Source organism: Myotis yumanensis, unplaced genomic scaffold (genome assembly GCF_028538775.1).
Source record: "Myotis yumanensis isolate MYYU_CA2020_CCGP unplaced genomic scaffold, mMyoYum1.0.hap1 SCAF_3, whole genome shotgun sequence".
NCBI classification, from domain to species: Eukaryota; Metazoa; Chordata; class Mammalia; order Chiroptera; family Vespertilionidae; genus Myotis; species Myotis yumanensis.
The window spans coordinates 121,935,513-121,955,286 of record NW_027223754.1 but is presented as its reverse complement, the minus strand read 5'-3'; the positions used below and the strand labels follow the sequence as shown (position 1 = coordinate 121,955,286).

The 19,774-nt window shown below is 42.7% G+C and overlaps 1 protein-coding gene across 1 annotated transcript; it reads left to right on the top strand.

Annotated features, from left to right (window-relative positions):
- Positions 1 to 1,617: 1,617 nt before the first annotated feature.
- LOC139006315 (maestro heat-like repeat-containing protein family member 1) lies at positions 1,618 to 19,555 on the top strand. Its single transcript, XM_070408757.1, has 10 exons — positions 1,618 to 1,659; positions 2,773 to 2,865; positions 3,312 to 3,460; positions 3,809 to 3,955; positions 12,977 to 13,075; positions 13,629 to 13,707; positions 14,253 to 14,363; positions 15,631 to 15,704; positions 19,160 to 19,276; positions 19,505 to 19,555. Exons 1-10 carry the CDS (start codon positions 1,626 to 1,628, stop codon positions 19,553 to 19,555), a joined length of 954 nt encoding a protein of 317 aa, XP_070264858.1. The 5' UTR covers positions 1,618 to 1,625.
- Positions 19,556 to 19,774: the final 219 nt, after the last annotated feature.

The following is a 19,774-nucleotide window of genomic DNA, read 5'->3' as shown; positions in this document are numbered from 1 at the left end:
TTCCTCAGAGAATTCTAAAGGGGAGTTAAGCCAGTATATCTCAAAAGAAGACATCGAGAAATTTATGATGGCACTCCAAGTTGGAGATCAGGTGAGGACATCTCAGACATCTTCCTGGCACTGGCTCCAGGGTGGAACCACCTCCATAAAGGTAGCTGGTTGGGTGCATACCCATTCTGTCAGGAGAGGGGCAAGTATTTCCAGTCAGCAGAGCACTATTCGGCTCAGTCCCTTCACAGCTCCATGTCAGGTTCCCATGTCCCTAGGTTAACTCATAAACTTCTCCACCTATTTCCCCCCAAACCTGGGTCCAGCTTTAATCTGCTCTCTAGACTCAGTCCTCCTCTTCCTTTCTCTACCATGGATCATTATTCTCTTTCTTTCTTTTAACCCTCCATCCTTCAACCTTCCTTCCTTTCTTGAATCCCTTCTCTCCTCTAGATGTCAGAAGATGATATCATAAAAACCCTCAAATTACTGGAAGTCAAAATTCTAAATACTAAGATGCCTAATACATTCTGCCGGAAAATTACAGGTGTCCTTATCAACTACCTGAGGAGAATGGTGAGGGGCTCATGCCTTTGGGTTGGGGGCTGTGGGGAAAGAAAGGATTCCAGATCTCAAGCCAGGAGTCCCTTTCTGGTGGGTGATGACATTTTGTAATTAAGTAGTATTTTCGAGATGAGTACCTCAAGTTTCTAAACAATTTCCTAGAGCCTATGTCTTATACCCTGAACATGTCTCAAGAACTGTGACCTAAAAGGTAAAGTAATGAAGTAAGGAGGTAGGGTGAAAGAAGTGAGATGGAAAGGGGGAAAGGATTTAGGCTCTGGGCCTCAAAATCTAAGCTGTCCTAATCCTCCTCCTGGGATATCTTAGGCAGTCACACCTTTGCTGTTGCAACTCAGCTAATCACCTCAATTTATTTACTAACCTATTTAAATCCACCCACTTGCCTGCTAGCCCAACTTTGGACTGAACATTCATGACCACTACCTATTCATCTATCCAGATACTTTTATACTTAATTTTCCTGGTACTGGGTAAATCTGGTTTCTGATTTTCTTGGTTAACTGTCTACATACAAGGTGTCTTCCAGTTTACCTGCCTTCTTTGGCACACCTGTTTACTGATCAAGACCTGACCCTTCAAGAAATTTTCAAAGTTACCTCCATAATCTACCCACCTCTGTGATGACAGTCCACTTGTTGCTTCAGGGAAAGCTCTGTGCTCTGGAAATGCCAAGCCCCATTCCCACCCCAACACAAGCCCAGAGACTTTGCAGAGTTTTTCATTTCCTGCCCTCTTGCACACTCTAGGAAGCTCTTGCCCTCTATCATGGGGAAGGTATATGTTGAATGGGGTTGTAGGATGTGATAGGATAGCTACCACATTCTAGATTGAGGAGAACCACTTACTGAGCAAAGCCAATTCTCAGAAGCTGAGGGATTCATCTTGGAGATTAGCCTTGGAACAGTGAGTCTTTCTTTTTCCAGGAGACAAAGGGAGAATTGGAGAAGGTATTCACTGCGGTCCTAATGGCTCTGGGGTCACATTTTCCAGAAGTGATCATTGTCAAGCTATGGGGCAGACCAAATACACACTGTCTGCCCCCAAGGAGCCTCATGGTTGCAGTGGGGAAGATCATCCTTTCCCAAGGTATTGGTCCCCGGAATGGAAGAGTTTGTCTGAGAAAGGAACAGGGCAAAAGGCCTTGGGGGTGCTGTATGGAATTTGGAGTATAGCTTTATTCTCCTGACTCCTTTCACTGTACTAGTATATCTCCAGTTAGTTTACTCATGGGTGTGTGTGTACTGATGAGGGGGACAAACTAACATCCCTGTGGGACCAATGGGAACTCAGGAGGGAGTTCCTGGAGACTAGGAGTGGCACAGGAGAGCATATTAAAAAGCACAGGAAACTGTGGGGCTGGAGGTAAGACTAGGAGAACTGGAGGGAAGGCTGAATAGAAAGCCCCTATTCAACAGAGGTGGGGAGGGGCAAAAGAGAAGTGAGGAGTGCTTTGCTTAGGAGAACCTGAGGTTTTGAATTTGATTAGAGGTTTGGAAGATAATAGTGTAGTAGGATGAGGCAGAGAATCACCATACAATCTTCATCCTGGTGGCTGTTGGTGACAGCATTAGTTCCCTTACCCATTGTATTCCCCTCCCTCAATCAAAAAGTGTTGGGGAAAACAATCAAGTCATCAGGCAAATGTCAGATCCTGCTCTTCCTTTGCCACTTGGAGTTTGGGCCAGAGAGATGTTGGGGGAAGTCAGCTGGCCTTCTGAGAATTAGGTTCAAAATGACAAGGCTTATGGGTTGGGCTGCATAGCAAACTCAGAGGACACAGCACAGAAGCTGGAAATGTGTCTCTTGATCTAACCAGGGCAAATGTTCTCACTATAGAAGAGTGAGAGAGCCTCAGGCAGCACAGCTCTTTGCTCCATAAGGGTCCTTGGAAGGGAGTGTGCATGTGTAGGGTGTGGCAGTACCTTGCATCTGCATGCTGTGCTAGCATCCATTATGGAGCTTAATTTTCCCAACAGCCCTGTGAGGTGGGCACATTAGGAACTGTAGTCCTATTTAACAGCTGAGGACACGGAAACTAGCATAAATTAAGTATCTTACTCTGGGTTACCCAGACTCTTTGGAGGCAGAGCTAGGATCAGAACCCAAACCTACTGGTCTCTAACCATAAGATTTTGTACACTAAGGTGGGAGGCTCCTTTCCTTGGGATAGGGATGTTTTTCTTTTACTCTCCCTCCCAGATACAGTTTCCTACATTGGTTCTATATGGAGATATATCCAGCCTCTTCTCAAGTTGGCCCAAGAGGAGAATGACATGTTGGCAATATGTCATGGTAAGGGTCAGGAGGATCTGGTGAAGGGCTTAAATGGAATCAGGGAGGGAGGAAAGAAGGCCAGGAAGAGACTGGGTCTCTCTGAAGTTGGACCCCATAAGTCTATGGGAGGGGCAGATGATGGCTGAGAGCAGGCCACGTATGAGTAGATGCTCTTCTCCATCTGACCTTTCTTGGCCTGGTTTGGGGCAAGGAGCAAGCTTGATAGGGAGGCTGTAGGTGTTGACAGCCTTTCTCTTTTACTTCCCCTGCCTATCCTGGAACTAGGTGTGGTCAGAAAGGAACAATAGTTGGGGAGGTGGTGGGCAGGTGGGTCTTTCCCATAACAGGACCCCCGAAGCCCTTTTTGGGTTGGGGAGGAGAGGACTATACTTATAGGTGTGTATGCTTTACTTTGTTGGATGGGAAAGGTGATGGGCAGCTCTAACTCCCTTCCTTCCGTACAGTATTCTACGGATTGGTCGTCAGTGCCCATAAACACCTGGATTCCTGGGATGATAAGGTGATGGACTTTAGTCAAAGGGAAATGTCCATGAAGGCCTACATCACCTTCCGCGTCTTCCTCAACCGATGGACTTTGAAGAGCAAGGACAAGGTGGGCGTGGCAGATAACAGGGGTTGGGTGGATGGGCTGAAGGAGTAAGGCTTGAGCCAAAGGTGGGCTCAAGTTTATCCACTTGCTGGTGGAAGGCTGACTCATGAGGATCTTCTGGGAGAGCAGGTGTTCCTCCTCAGGCTCCTCTTACCATGCTCCAGAAAAACAGAGTAAAAAAACACCGCACTGTCCATTCACTTATTTGTTAAGTGTGCAATTTTCATATTGATTAGTCTCATTTGCCAGGCATGATGCTAGGCCCTGGTCATACAAAGATGAATAAAGCACAACCCCTGAGGGTTTGTCTTCCTCATCCTATTGCTGATGCAAGTTTGTATATCTCCGTAGGCACAGGTGACAGAGCAGGTTCTGCAGATAATGGGCCGCCTTTTCTTCCTTATGCCACCATCCAAACTCAAGGACCAAGTGAACCGGTTAACACAATGGTTAATGAGTTTGATGTCCACGAAAGTGACACCTTTCTACATTTCCCAGGTGATTGGGTTGTGCGTGAGAGGGAAATTTGACTCGTTCATGTATTTCATATTTATTGAGTAGTTAATGCTGGAGTGGGCAAAGCTTGGCCCATAGGTCAAATCCATTCTGAAGCTTATTTTTGTAAGGAATGTTTTACTGTAACTCAGCCATGTCCATTTGTTGAATTCACCTCATGCTTTGAAACTCTCTGACTTCCCTGTCTCTGACCTTTAGATCCAGCTTTAAAGGGCCTATGAGATTAGGTCAAACCTACCTGGAATACCTCCCTATGTTAAAGTCAACCGTTGTGGGACCTTACTTATAAAGGGTGTCCCTAAATTCACGCAAGAAGTAATTTTGATAGAAAACACAGGTTTACAATTAAAAATTGTAATCTTTTCGTTGATTCATGAAGTATACAGTATAGGGTTATGTATGTAATAGCATATTGGGTAAATGGCCTTTCGAAATGTCCAATTCTTGACCACAGTGCCGAATTGATGTCCCTGGACTCTCAGCTACACTCTCACGAACTGCTTTGATGTTTTGTGTTGAACGACTTGTTGAAGGTCGGCCAGTGTTTAAGATCACTAATTGATCCAGTCTGTCTAAATTTTTTAATTAATCTTTTCACAGTTGATGAAGTTCAATCACTATTCCGACCATATTTTGCACGAAAATCGCAAACTGTAGCTGCGAAACCTTCATTATTTTAAAAATATTGCTCAACAATGAAAACATGTTGTTCTTTCATGTAGCCCTCCATTTTTAATAACCCTGAACTGTCAGCTGTTATGCTTCTTTTTCATTGGCAACACTTGACAGCACACATGGCATAAAATTCAAATCTTGAGTGAAATTTGGGACACCCTTTATCTGCGAAATCCTTTCACATCAACACCCAGCTTAGTGCTTGATTGAAAAACCAGGAGAAGGTGTGTGTACACCAGGGACCTGGGATTTTAAGGGCCATTTCAGAATTATGCCTGTGATAGAAATGTTATACACATATTAGGTATTTTTATGAACAGAGTTTCAAGAACCAGAACACAAATTTTCTGATTGTTGTTTCAGTTTCCCTTCTAATTCAATGGCATTTCTCAAACCGAGTTCCCCCAACTTCTAATGAGTATTCCACAAAAAGAAGGCGTGTTATTTAGTAAACTGGGTGAGAAATGTTGAGTTTGAAATTAAACCAATTTCTTACCTGTAGGACTTCTCTGAGTCTTCAATATGTGGGTTAGTCTGGTCCTCTAAGAAGCAGATACCAACCTGGACTTGAGGTGCAAGAGAGTTATTGGAGGAACACCTGTGAGGAGAAAACAGGGAAGGAGCCAGAGGAGGCTGGGAGAGCCATCAGACTGAGTAGTAGTTCTGTCCATTGATAAGGAGAAGGGGAAGGAGGGGAGAAGGGGGAGAAGGGAAGAAGAAAGGAAAGTTTTACATTAGAGTGTAGTTTTAAGAAAGTTCAATGCCAACAGAGTCATCAAGCCAATGTCCTACATCTTGCATATGTAGGCCTGCTTTAGTGGACCTTCCATACTCAGTCATTGGCTGGAAGAAACCTTTGGGAATCTAGCCTAACTTTTAAACAGTGATGGATTTTATTTTATTTAAAATATATTTTATTGATTTTTTACAGAGAGGAAGAGAGAGGGATAGAGGGATTGTTAGAAACATCGATGAGAGAGAAACATCGACCAGCTGCCTCCTGCACATCTCCTACTGGGGATGTGCCCGCAACCCAGGTACATGCCCTTGACCGGAATCGAACCTGGGACCCTTGAGTCCGCAGGCCGACGCTCTATCCACTGAGCCAAACCGGTTTCGGCAACAGTGACGGATTTTAAAGTAAAGAAGTTGGAGATGTTGGTCAATTATGCCCTCCAGAATAGGCATCTGAGAGGCACATTTTTCATGGTTGCTCAACATGTTAGTATGCACTTGTAAATTTCCAAGAGGAGATTTTTTTTCTTTTTTGTGCAACCCCCATTAGCATCAAGTTTTCAGGGATCACCATTTGTGGTCTACCATTGCACTACCACCTCACATGCACTTTCCTTGGTGTATGAAGATTTGACCTTCCTCATGTTTGTGCTCTGAGCTTTCTCCTTTAGTGGAGCAGCCAGTCTCTTATTTACTAGTACTTACCCTCCTGTTATGTGTCTGCATGTTGCCTAAGATAAGGTCTATGAACCTTGAGCAGAGGTTTGCTCTGTGTAGTCAATTAGCCAGTTAGAGGATGAAATTTGTAACCTACCCGCTAGTCTGCAGATTGTGCAGGTAGAGATTGTACCCTACATTTTGCTGACAGTGGAAATGTTTTGGCTACTTCCTCCTTCTCTCTCCACCTCTATCACTCCATGGAATAGTGATTAAGAATTGAGATATTTGTCCATCTGTAGTACAATTTGTTTGGAAATTAACTAGCACTAGCCAGCTCTACTTAGGGAGGCTGGCCCAATTTGGGGGTCCATCAGGCACACCAAAGGGGAAGAAATGTTAAATATTTAAAATCCAGTGAAGGGATTTCTGCTCTGACAGAGATGGAGTGACCGAGGCCAGAATTACTCTCTTCTCTGAAATAACTTAAACACTACGCAAAATATATGAAATAATGGTTCTCAAACTATTGAACTGCAGGCAACAAAGAACAGTGCCCCTGAGAGACAGTGGAGACATGGAATAAGCTCTATTACTGCCCCTATTTACTTCCTTGAGAGAATTTCCAGTCAGTGGCAAAAGAAAAGAAACCCCAGGAAGAGTTGATGGACTTTCTGAGTTGAGAAGATAGCACTGAGAGACCAGGGAAACCAGCATAGCTAGAGTTTACAGGGTGGAGTACTAAATAGTCCACGTGTGTGAGGAAATGGTTCCAGGTGAGGAAAACCCCCAAACCTGAAAGAACAGTAGGCAGAACTCACACAGGGCCAATTATTATACCTGTTCCCACCAACCAGCCTTAAAACCTTATAATTCATAGGACGTTAGGTAGATGTGTGGGTTGGGGACCAAAATTAACAGTAGGCTGAATGCTTTTCTGTTCCTGTCCAACTAATTTTAAAAGCAAGACCCAAAGGATCAAATTATTTTCAAGTAACTTTAACTGTGTTCCAGGGAAAACTCAAGAATATTTATAGGAATACTAAAATGTCCAATACCCAATAAGTAAGTTTACAATGAGTCACATTAATTTTCTAAAAAATAACCAGGCATGCTTAGAAGCAGGACAATGTGACCTATCATAAGGAGAAAAATAAATAAAAAACTGACCCAGGACTCACACAAATGTTAGAAGTAGCACACAAGGACATTTAAACAGATATTATAACTGGTTCTGTTGGATTAAAAACTAGTAGAAAGATTAAGTAAATAAGTAAAAACCAGGAAAAATATATTTTAAAAGGACCCAAATTGAACTTCTAGAGTTAAAGACTAGAATATCTGTGATGAAAAACACTGGATAGTATTAATGACAGATTAGACATTGCAAAAGACAATACTGGTTAATTGAAGACTACAATTGAAATTACACAAAATGAAACAGAAAAAATGAAAAAATAAATAAAGAAGAAAGCATCAGCCTGGCCAGAGTGGCTCAGTGGTTGAGCATCGACCTATGAGGCAGGAGGTCATGGTTTGATTCCGGGTCAGAGCATATGAGTAGGTTGCAGGCTTGAACCCCAGTGCGGGGCATGCAGGAGCCAGCCAATCAATGATTCTCTCTCATGGTTGATGTTTCTATCTCTCCCTCTCCTTTTCTTTCTAAAATCAATAAAGCAATAAATTAGGAAAAAAAACATCAGTGAGGCATGCAACAACTTTAAGCAGCTTAATTTATGTGCAATATGAGTCCCCTCATAAGGGAAGAGACAGAAAATGTATTTGAAGAAATAGTGGTTGAACAATTCCCAAATCTGAAGAATAGATTAAACCTACAGATCTAACACAGTCAATGAACCCAACACAAGAAATAAAAAAAAACTACTCCAAATCATGTCACAATCAAATTTCTCAAAACCAGTGGAAAAGAAAAAATGATTTTTTAAAATTAAATTTATTGGAATGACATTAGTTAGCATGAACATAGAGGTTTCAGGTGTGGGTTTCTGTATTATAAGATCTGTATATTGCTCCATGTGTTCACTACCCAGTCAGATCTTCTCATGTCACCATATATTAGATCCCTCTTCTCTCCCCACCCCTTTTGATCCAGGTTGAATTTATTTCTGTACTTGGGACCAAACTGTAACCCACTTTCATTCATTTAAATGTGACTTTCCAGTTTTCCCAGCACCATTTATTGAAGAGACTCTCTTTATTGTGTGTTTCTGGCTCCTTTGTCGAAAATTATCTGTCCATATACATGTGGTTTTATAGCCTGGCTCTCTATTCTGTCCCATTGATCTGTGTGTCTGTTTCCATGTCTGTACCATGCAGTTCTGATGATCATAGCTCTGTAGTATAATTTGAAGTCAGGTAGCGTGATACCTCCAACTTCATTCTTTTTTCTCAGTATTGCCTTGGCTGTTTGGGGTCTTTTGTGGTTCCATACAAATCTGATGATTTCTCATTCTATTTCTTTAAAAAATGACATTGGAATCTGTATATTGGTTTGGGTAATATGGCCATTTTAAGTATTTTGATTCTTCCCATCAATGAACATGAAATATTTTTCCCTTTTGTTGTGTCTTTTTCAATCTCTTTTAATATTTCTTTATAATTTTCAGTAGCTAGGTCTTCCACATTCTTTGTGAAGTTTCTTCCTAGGTACTTTATTCTTTTGATTGCAATTGCAAAAGGAATTATTTTTTTCATTTCTTCTTCTGAAGTTTTGTTGTTAGTATTCAGAAAGGCAATGGATTTTTTTTTCTTGGTGCGTGGGGGGAGGCTCCACCAATTGCGCCACACCCTCCAGGCAGTTTATTAATGAGATATTTTACATTCTTTTTTTAAAGTGTTATTAAGTCCTCAGAACCTGTTGAGTATTTTGCACTTATGGCATGTCTCAACTCAAACTGGCTGTTTTCAGTGCTCAGTGGCCACACATGGGTAGTGGCTGCCTGATTGGCTGGTGCCCTTGGCCATCCCCATGTCATTGGCTGTGAGGCAATGGATTTTTGCACATGGATTTTTGTATTCTGCAACTTTACAGTATTTGTTTATTGTTTCTAATAGTTTTGTTTTTTTGGTGGAGTCTTTAGTGTTTTCTGTATACACTAGAAAAATGTCATCCACAAAAAGTGATAGTTTTATTTCTTCCTTCCCTATTTGGATGTCTTTTATTTCTTTCTCTTGCCTTTTTGCTCTGGTTAGGATTTCTAGCACTATGTTGAATAAGAGTGGTGAGAGTGGACATCTTTGCTTTGTCCTGTTCTTAGAGGAAAAGTTTCAGTTTTTCACCATTGAGTATGATATTAGCTGAGGATTTATCATAGATGGCCTTTATTATGTTGAGGTACTTTGCTTCTATTCCTATTTTATTGAGTGTTTTAATCCTACATGGATGTTGTATCTTATCCAATGCTTTTTCTGCATCTATTGATAAGATCATAGGATTTTTATCTATTCTTTTGATGATGTGGTGTATTACATTGATTGATTTGTGTATGTTGAACCATCCTTGTGACTCTGGAATGAACCCCACTTGACCGTGATGTATTATTTTTTTTGGATATACTGTAGTATTTGATTTGCTAGTATTTTGTTTAGGACTTTTCATCAGAGATATTGAACACAATATCTCTGTGTTCACCAGAGATATTGGTCTGTAATGTTCTTTCTTGGTGTTATTTTTGCCAGGTTTTGGTATCAGGGTTATATTAGCGTCATAGAATGTGTTAGGAAGTATTGTCTCTTTTTCAATTTTTTGGAAGAATTTGAGAAGGATAGGTTTTGAAAAAGAGAAAATCTTAAGTAGACAAAACGATATTTCATATGGAGGAATAACGATAACAGTAATAGATTTCTCAATGGAGACAATGGAACTGAGAAGATCTATAATAAAAGGGTAATATGCTAATTAGACTGGACATCCTTCTGGACAAAGCCAGGGTGAAAAGGAAGCCAGCTCATGTCTGGGATGCCTACAGGCAGCCAGAGGGAAGCCAGCCCGGCCTGTAGAAAAACACTGTCAACGATAAAAAAGAATGAAGTCTTAACATCTGCAACAACATGGATGGGCCTAGAGCAGTGATGGCAAACCTATGACACGCGAACTCATTTTTTTGGTTGATTTTTCTTTGCTAAATGGCATTTAAATATATAAAATAAATATCAAAAATATAAATCTTTGTTTTACTATGGTTGCAAAAATAAAAAAATTTCTATATGAGACGCGGTACCAACGTTAAGTTAGGGCTTTTCACAATGCTGACACGCCGAGCTGAAAAGTTTGCCATCACTGGCCTAGAGGGTGTTCTGCTGAGTGAAATAAGTCAGTCATAGGAAAACAAATGCCATATGATTTCACTTATTTTTGGAATCTAAGAAACAAAATAAACAACCAGAATTGAAACAGACTCATAGATACAGAGAACATTTTGATGATAGCTAGATAGGAGGCAGGTGAGTGATGGGTGAAAAAGATGAAGGGATGAAGAAGTACAAATTGGCAGTTACAGAATAGACATGGGATGTGAAGTACAGCCTAGGGAACATAGTCAGTAATACTGTGACAACCCTGAAGGGTGTCAGATGCTACAGATTTATCGAGGTGACTGCTTTGTAAGTTAGTTAATGTCTGGTCACTGGGTTGTGAACTGTAAATGAAAAATAAAACATGATTTTATTTATTTATTTTAAAAAGATTTAAAATAATTTTTTAAAAAATAAATAGGAAGGGAGAGGGAGAAAGAGAAACATCAATGGGAGCAAAGCATTGATCCTTCGATTTGCTGCCTCCTGCAACCCCCCATCAGGGAACAAGACTGAAACCTGGGTATGTGCCTGACCGGGATCAAACCTGCAACCTTTCAGTGCCTGGGACAATGCCACATTGGCCAGGACAAAAAATAAAACATGATTTTAAAAAACTGGATTAATAAATTGGACTTCATCAAAGTGAATACTTTATTTTTAAATTTTATTTTAATTGAATTTTTTCCCATTTTTATTGAATGTATGGGGATGACATTGGTTAACAAAATTACACAGGTTTCAGGTGCACAACTCTACAACACATCACCTGTACACTGTATTGTGTGTTCACCGTCCCAAGTCAAGTCTCCATCCATCACCATTTATCATCTCTATTCCCTCCTCAACTTCTCTGTCCCCCATACCCACACTGTTGTCCCCGACCATGAGGTTTTTTTTTCTCTTTTTAAAATTTTTTGCTCAATTTCTCCACCCCCTTCACTCTCTCCACCCTCCGAAAGTGAGTAATTTCTGTTCTTTGAAAGTTGTTAAAAGAATGAAAAGACAAGTCTCAGACTGGAAGAAAATATTTGGAAATCATATATATATATATATATATATATATATATATATATATCCAGAAAATATAAAGAACTCTCAAAATGCAATTTAAAAAATTAAAAACTGCCCAGGCCAGTGTGGCTCAGTTGGTTGGAGCGCTGTCCTGTCCACCAAAAGGTTGTGGCTTTGATTCCCATTCAGGGTACATATCCAGGTTTTGGTTTGATCCTAGGTTCGGTCAGAGCACATGTGGAAGGCAACTGATTGATATTTCTCTCTCACATTGATGTTTCTCTCTCTCTCTCTCTCTCTCTCTCTCTCTCTCTCTCTCTCTCTCTCTCTCCTCTTCTCTCTCCCTTTCCCCCTCCTACCCACCATCCTCTCTAAAATAAAGTTAAAAATATTTTTAAAATGGGCACAAAAATTGAATAGATATGGGGATAGCAAATTAGCACAGGAAAAGTTGCTAAACATCATTTTGGAAATGAAAAATTACAATGAGATGCCACTATACATCTGATAGAATGTAAATTTGCACAACCATTTAGGAAAAACAGTTTGGCAGTTTTTTAAAAAGTAAGTGAGAGATTTATAATGACAGAGAGCAGATCAGTGGTTGTATGGGGAAAAGAACGGTGTTGGGAGGGCAGGGCAAGAGGAGTTACAAAGTGACCAGAGGAAACTTTTGGGGACGATGAATATGCTTATTATCTTAATTGTGGAGATGGTTTTAAGGGTGCTAACATTTATTAAATAGTATATTTTAAATATGTGCACTGTATTATATATCAACTGTAGGCCCAGTGCATGAGATTCATGCCCTCAGTGGGGGAGAGGTGTGGTCCCTCAGCCTGGCGTTCACCCTGTTGCAGTCCAGGAGCCCTTGGGGGATGTCCCGTGCCATGGAGGCAAGAGAGGCTCCTGCAACTGCAGCTGCAACTGCATGAGCCATGCCTCTGGCTGAGCAGCACTTCCCCTATGGAAGCGCACTGACCTCCAGGGAGCAGCTCCTGCATTGAGCTGCAGCCCCCTGGTGGTCAGTGCACATAATAGTGACTGGTTGTTCTTCCATTCAGTCAATTTGCATATAACCCTTTAATTATATAGGATTAGACATCAATAAAGCCTTTTTTTAAAAAAAATAAAATGGACTGCTTACACATGTCAAAACTAAGGCTATTTGTAGCCTTTCATAGAGAAGAATAACCCATAAAACAATACAATTCACTAGGTAAAGGGTAGATATTTAGGCTTTAAAACGTGGTTTTCTGAATTTTGAAAGTCAGAACAATAGAACCAGTTCTTTCTTTGGCCATGATTTCTTTGTCCTATTTCTTTGAAGTCAGCCAACACCTGCAATGTTGAGTTGCTCTAAAAGTTACCGTGAAATAATGAGGTTATGTGAAAGTAAGTGTAGCTTCTTGGGTGAGGTGAAAGAACAGGTCATGGCTGTATTTGGCTATGGAAAAACTAGCCCCTGGGCCTTCATGAAAAGGTCCAAGAGGGCAGTGTGAACTATGATATTGGGCCACCTCTGAGAGGAGATCTGAGGACAGAGGCTTTCCTTTGAGGCTGTGGCAAGGGCTGGCTGAGTGGCTGACTCTGTCCTTACACACACAGTGTATCTACCAACTCGTGGATGCTCTGGCGCTCAGCGGCTGCGGAGGTATAAACTTGGAATCCCAGCTGGAAAACATTACTGGCATGCTGTTCCAGCAGGTGAGTGCTGGAGGCTGCAGGTATCCTGGGCTTGGTCTTCCCCTCTTGTTTGAAGGTGATGGTTACCCCAGAGCAGGTCACTACCTCCACCCAGCCCTGGGCTTTTGTCATGGTGACCGTAACTGCACACACCTCAGGCTTCCCTGCCTGGATTGTGGTCACAGAGTGGATATTCTCTATGAGGTAAATTGAATACATTTCTGTATGTTTCTGGGGGTGGAGGCCATTGTTGCTCCCTCTAAACTGGCTAAGGGCAGAGAGTCCAAACCGACCCATTATGCCTGTGGGAAATGGCAGGCCCTCTGTGTTGTAGCCTAGAGGAGGAAGAGGACAATTGAACATTTTGTTAAAAGGTGTTACCGTCCATATATTTGCTGGCCACTGTCTTCTTTTCTTTGGGGCTGTGTAGGTGTATTCCTGGGTCCTATTTTCACGTTCTCCTTATGGGCAAGTGCCGCACTTTTTCTGGCTGCATACCTCAGTTTCTCCATCCATGCCCAGAGCCCCAGATTTTTCAGTGCTCCCAGGTCTGATGCCCTTGGTCTCCCCACAGCTTTGTGAAGGAGTGAACCCAGCAGACCCTCACTCTGTGGAGAACCGTAGCCTCGTCCTGAGGGCTTTCTTCATCCTGGGTAAGTCCACACATTTTTCTAACCCCAGGTATAGGCCCGGGGACTTTGTACTCCATGGGAGGCTAGGTTCCCAAGACCGCCTTCTTTTCTTAAGACAAGATGCAAAGTAATCCATGTAAAGTTTGCCTGAAATTCAATGAATCTCCAAGGGCATAGACATTCTCCCTTCCCTATCCCTTTTGTTACCACTCCCTTCCCCTGGGATTGGCTTCCTGGTCTCCTTTGGTGATCCTGAGCTCAGAAAGGTGATACTGTGATTAGAGCACTGATGGTCACGAAAGAGGTTCTGACCTAATTGGTGAGCATATGGTGGGGCAGGGGAGGGACAGGCCTAGGTTAGGAAAAGCATCTGCCCCCAAGCGTGGCACATGGCAAATGCTGGACAAACACTGGCTCTCTTTCTTCCTGTTTCTTTTCTCTAACCTAATAGACCCTAATTTATCCAGCCCATGGCATCAGTGGTTTGCTGTGAGCATGATTTACTTCTACACACCACCTCCCACTTAAACATACCCCTGACTCCCTTTATTCATGCCCTCTAATAGCCAAGTTATACCAGGATCAGATGGTATCCCTATTACTAACCGCCATGGAATCCTGTGATCCAGAGAAGATGGAATCAGCCTTTCAAGCGTTCACTGATGTGTTCCAGGAATGTGAGTAGGAAACAAGCCTGGTCCTAGGGATCTTCTTGCTCAGGAAATCTCCTTGCTCTGGCAGACAGTCCCATTTAGTAGTTAAAAGCACAGATTTATTTTTTTTAATTCAATCTTTATTGTTCAGATTATTACATTGGTTCCTCTTTTTTTCCCCACCATAAAAAAGCACAGCTTTAAACTCAACATAAACACAATGGGTTCAAATCCTGATTTTGACTCTTAATAGCTGTGCAAACTGGGGCAGATTACTTGTAGTCTGAATCTCTATTTCCTCATTTGAAAAATGGAGTTGCCTTGACAGGGTGGCTCAGTTTGGTGGACTGTCATTCTATACACCACAAGACTGTGGGTTCAATTCCCGGTCAGGGCACATACCTATGTTGCTGTGTCGCTGGTGTGTTTTCAGATCAGGGGCATATGGGAAGTGATTGATCAATGTTTCTCTCTCACATTGATCTCTCTCTCTCTCTCTCTCTCTCTCTCTCTCTCTCTCTCTCTCCCCCCCCCCCCCGCTTTCAATAAAATAAAAACAACATATCCTTTGGGTGAGGATTATAAAAACTAAAAATGTAGGTAACATTAATTCCTACCTTTAGCCATTTTTAGTGAGAATTAAAGGACAAAACATATCTTGGATTGTAGGTTTTAACTTCAATCAAGTGTCCATCAAAACATTGCTGTGTGATTAACAGTACGAAGCACAGAAAATACACACATAAATAAGACATGGTCCTTGTTCTGAGGAGCTCAGTCAAGTAGGGAAGATGAGACTGTTCACACAGCAAAAGGATACAGGATAATAGGTGATAAGTTACTTAAATGTGATGGCAATGGGCAACAGGAATGGAGAAGGCGTCAGTCAGGAGATGGGACAGACTCTGTGTAGGAGCTGTGCTGAGAGTAGAAAGGAGACTGAGTCAGCAAAAGGAATTCACACAGAAGAGCAGTGCTGGCAGTTCTAAAGGTTGAGGTAAGCAGAGGGTGAGCAGAACAGCTCCGCCAATGAGGTAGACTTGTGTGGTCAGCTGTGGGAGCCTGGCAAGCTCTGAGGGGCAAGTGCTAGCTTGCTGAAATACTGTTTTAGGTCACTTTTAGTCTGGTTTGAAGCAGAGGGGTGGTGGAGATAGCATCTTGGGTTTGATCTGGCCTTGAAGAGCAGGACTGTATCTAAAATTTCTCCTGGCTGTCTGTCTTCTCATGCCTCCCAAAGCAACGAAGGGGGAGAGAGGAGACTGACCGCTCCGCATGTCTGTCTTTCCTCTAGTGCCTCAGACCAAGGAGCTGCAGCGCATGGTACTGAATTCAACCATTCTGGTGATTCAGGAGGACCTCAAACCAGTGAGCAGAATGGCAGAATGTTGGGGCTGGGAGGGCAGTTGGTGTTTTGAGAACTTGAGGTGTGGTAAGATGGAGAGGGGAAGGTTTGAGGGAATGAAGAGAGAGGTAAGGCCCCCTTGCCAATCTAGTTCTGGCCTCAGACTTCTGCCCATGGGTTACATTTGGGCTTGTCAAAACCTGAGAAAGGTTTGAGAAGTGAAGGTTGCTTCCTATTTTCTGAGCCTTTTCTGTGGGCAATACTGTGGTGAGCCCAGTAGGGACATGGAGCTCTGAAAGATATTAATTTTGCCCCCGGAAAATTCACAGTTTTCTTAGGGAGAGAAGTCCTGAAACATCACATCTTGCATGTGGTCTGAGAAGATATATATATATATTATCAATATATGCTTATGTTTTCTTTATATATATATGTAAATTCTTTCTTTAAAAATTTTATTCAATTACAGTTGATATACAATATTATATTAGTTTCACATGTATTTCTTAGGGATTAGACATTTATTTATATAACTTATGAAGTGATCACCCAATAAATCTAGTATACACCCAGAATAGTTATTACAAAATTATTGACTATGTTCCCTATGCTGTACTTTACATCCCATGACTATTGTATAATTACCAATTTGTACTTCTTAATTCCTTCACCTTTTCATCCATCCATCCACTCCCCTCCCATTTGCCAACTATAAAATGTTTTCTGTGTCTATGAGTCCATCTCAGTTCTGCTTGTTCATTTATTTTGTGTTTTAGATTCCACAACTAAGTGAAATCATATTGCATTTGTCTTTCTCTGTTTGACTTATTTCACTCAGTACAACACCCTCTAGCTCTATCCATGCTGCCAATGGCCAGATTTCATTGTTTTTAAGGGTTGAGTCATATTCCATTGTATATATGTACCACTTCTTCTTTACTCATTCCTCTGTTGATGGACACTTAGGTTGCTTCCAGATCTTGGCTATCCTATCTAATAATAGACAAACATGGTAATTAACCTTACCTTCACTATGCCTCCCATTGGCTAATCAGCGAGATATGCAAATTAACCCAACCAAGATGGCGGCCGGCAGCCATGCAGCTGAAATGAGCAGGCTTTCTTGCTCCAGTGATGGAGGAAGCCAAGGTTCCCCGCCTGCTGCGGCCCGGCTCTGCGCTCCAAAAGCAACAAAGTTTCAATTATAGAAGCTAAACAAACCCCAGATACCTACTTTCAGCAGGCTGTGGCCTCAGAGCTGGAGCGAGTAGGAGCCGGCTCTCAGCTCCTGTGACAGCAACAAAGTTTCAATTATAGAAGGTAAATAAATCCCAGAATAAAAAAAGAAAAGAAAAAAAGTAGAGGCTGGGAGCTTCAGTCGCTGGTCAGCCTGAAAACAGCCATCAGCCCCTCATCCAGGCTGGCCAGGTACCCAAGCGGGACCCCCACCCTGATCCGGGACACCCTTCAGGGCAAACCAGCCGGCCCCCACCCATGCACCAGGCCTCTATCCTGTATAATAAAAGGGTAATATGCAAACTGACCCTAACAGCAGAAAGCCTGGGAATGACTGGGCAGTATGACACACACTGACCACCAGGGGGCAGACGCTCAATGCAGGAGCTGCCCTTTGGTGGTCAGTGGGCTCCCACATGGGGGAGCTCTGCTCAGCCACAAGCCAGGCTGATGGCTGCCAGTATAGCAGTGGTGGTGTGAGCCTCTCCTGCCTCCTCAGCAGCGCTAAGGATGTCTGACTGCAGCTTAGGTCTGCTCCCCGCTGGTAAGTGGACATCCACTGAGGGCTGCCGGGCTGCCAGAGGGATGTCTGATTGCCAGCTTAGGCCCAATCCCCTGGGGAGCAGGCCTAAACCAGTAGGTGGTCATCCCCTGAGGGGTCCCAGAATGTGAGAGGGCACAGGCCGGGCTGAGGGACCCCCCTGCCCAGAGTGCACAAATTTTTGTGCACCAGGCCTCTAGTTATAAATAATGCTGCAAGAAACTTATGGATGTATATGACATTTCAATTTAGTGTTTTGGGTTTCTTCAGATAAATATCCAAAAGTGAAATTGCTGGGTCCTCCTTTGGCTCTCCATATAGTCTTTGTTTTAAAGTCTATTTAGTCTGATATAAGTATTGGTACTCCAGCTATTTTAGTTTTGTTACCATTTTCAAGAAATACCTTTTTCCACCCCTTTATTTTCAGTCTGTGTATGTGTCTTTTGACCTGAAGTGGCTCTCTTGCAAATAGCATATGTAAGCGTCTTGTTTTCGTATCCATTCAACCATCCTATGTCTTTTGATTGGAGCACTTAATTCACTTGCATTTAAAGTAATTGTTGATAGATATGTACTTATTGCCATTTAATTATTCATATTTTTGATATTCCTTTCTTCTTCTCCTTAAAGAAGTCCCTTTAACATTTCTTGTAATATTGGTTTGGTGTTGATGAACTCCTTTAGCTTTTTCTTGTCTTGGAAGCCTTATCTCTTCTTGGATTCTAAAGGACAGCCTTGCTGGTTAGAGTGATTTTGGTTGTAGGTCTTTGCTTTTCATCACTTTGAATATATCTTGCCAGTCCCTTCTGGCAAGCAAAGTTCCCATTTAGAAATCAGCTGACAGTCTTATGGGAGCTCCCTTGTAGGTAACTAACTGTTTTTCTCTTGCTGCTTTTAAGATTCTCTGTCTTTAACCTTCTGCATTTAATTATGATGTGTTTTAGTGAGGGCCTCTTTGGGTTCATTGTGTTTGGGACTCTCTGCACTTCCCTTGATGTTGTACCAGATGCCCCTAAACTATCCTCATTTTTTTTTTTTTTGCTATTCTAATTAGGTGTTTTCTGCTACCTTATCTTTCAAATTGCTGACTCAATATTTCGTGAGAAACCATATTTTTTAAGAAGCTCTTCAGACAGGGCTGGAGACAGCAGAGACTGCTTCAGTTCTAGATCACACAGGATAGGGGAACAGGAGAGGAGGGGAGCAGTGGTTTGGGGTACCAAATGCACGACAATGGCATTATCCCTAAAAATACATCCTCAGAAGGTTAATGGAAAGCTTGGAATCTTGGGGGATGGGCCCTCAGGACTTGTGGGATTTGTTCCTGGCTTTCCCTAGGAAGGCCAGACCATGGGACTTTCTGGGACTCAGATTCTCCCCCAATACAACATTCCTGCTAATTTTCATATCTCTGGGGAAATAAGGTGAGGGCAAGGTAAGTACTTAGAGTTCTCCAGGGAGGTGGTTGGAGCTGAAGCGGTTAGAACTTCAGGGCAAAGTACAGAAGTGGTCAGGGTTAGTGGCTTGTGGTCTGTCATTATTGAGAGCCCACTGTAGAGTCTCGCTGGGTTTGGTGTCAGGAGATCTGATCCCCTCACCTGCCTTGGTCCTCTGTGTCCTCACCTGGATTATGGAGGGTCACACTGGGCAGTCCCTGACATTCCTTTCTGTCTTGTCATGTGATGATCTGTGACTCCACAGGTGCCGAAGGTCCTCGTGCACTTCATTGAGATGCTGGGCCAGCATAACTACTTGGCCTTGCCCCAGGGGAACGCTCTAATCAGCTATATCATCAAGCTTGTGGAGACTGACTCATCAGTGAGCAAGGGACTAGGCAGGGAGGGGACCGAGGATGGGAGCACACCTCAGGGGATAGAACAAGAGGAAGGCAGGGTTGGGAGCAGGAGGGAAACAGGAGGGTATGCCTGGCACATGTGAAGGGTCTTTGGCCTGTAAAACCCTAAGCAGTGAGCCAGGGAAGGCTGTGAACCCAGAGACTTAGCTAGCATTGGTTTTAGATTTAAATCTTTCCTTTTCTTATCCTAGAATGAAGAGGACATCCGAATAATGTGTTCCAGAATCCTACTGATGGTATAAACAGCTAGGGCCAAACAGGCCTCTCCATTTCCTCCTCCCCTGGCTCCCCAGATCACTACCCTGACCCTGGCCCCACCCCCGACTGCCTCCCACCTTCCCCTTCCATCAAATGCCTTGTGGTGTCTCTGTCCCCTCAACCCACCTGCATTTCATTCCCTACAAGTGCCTGGGGTTCCACTGAGAAGTGCTCAGTGCAGCAAAGGAGGGTCACTGGGTGTG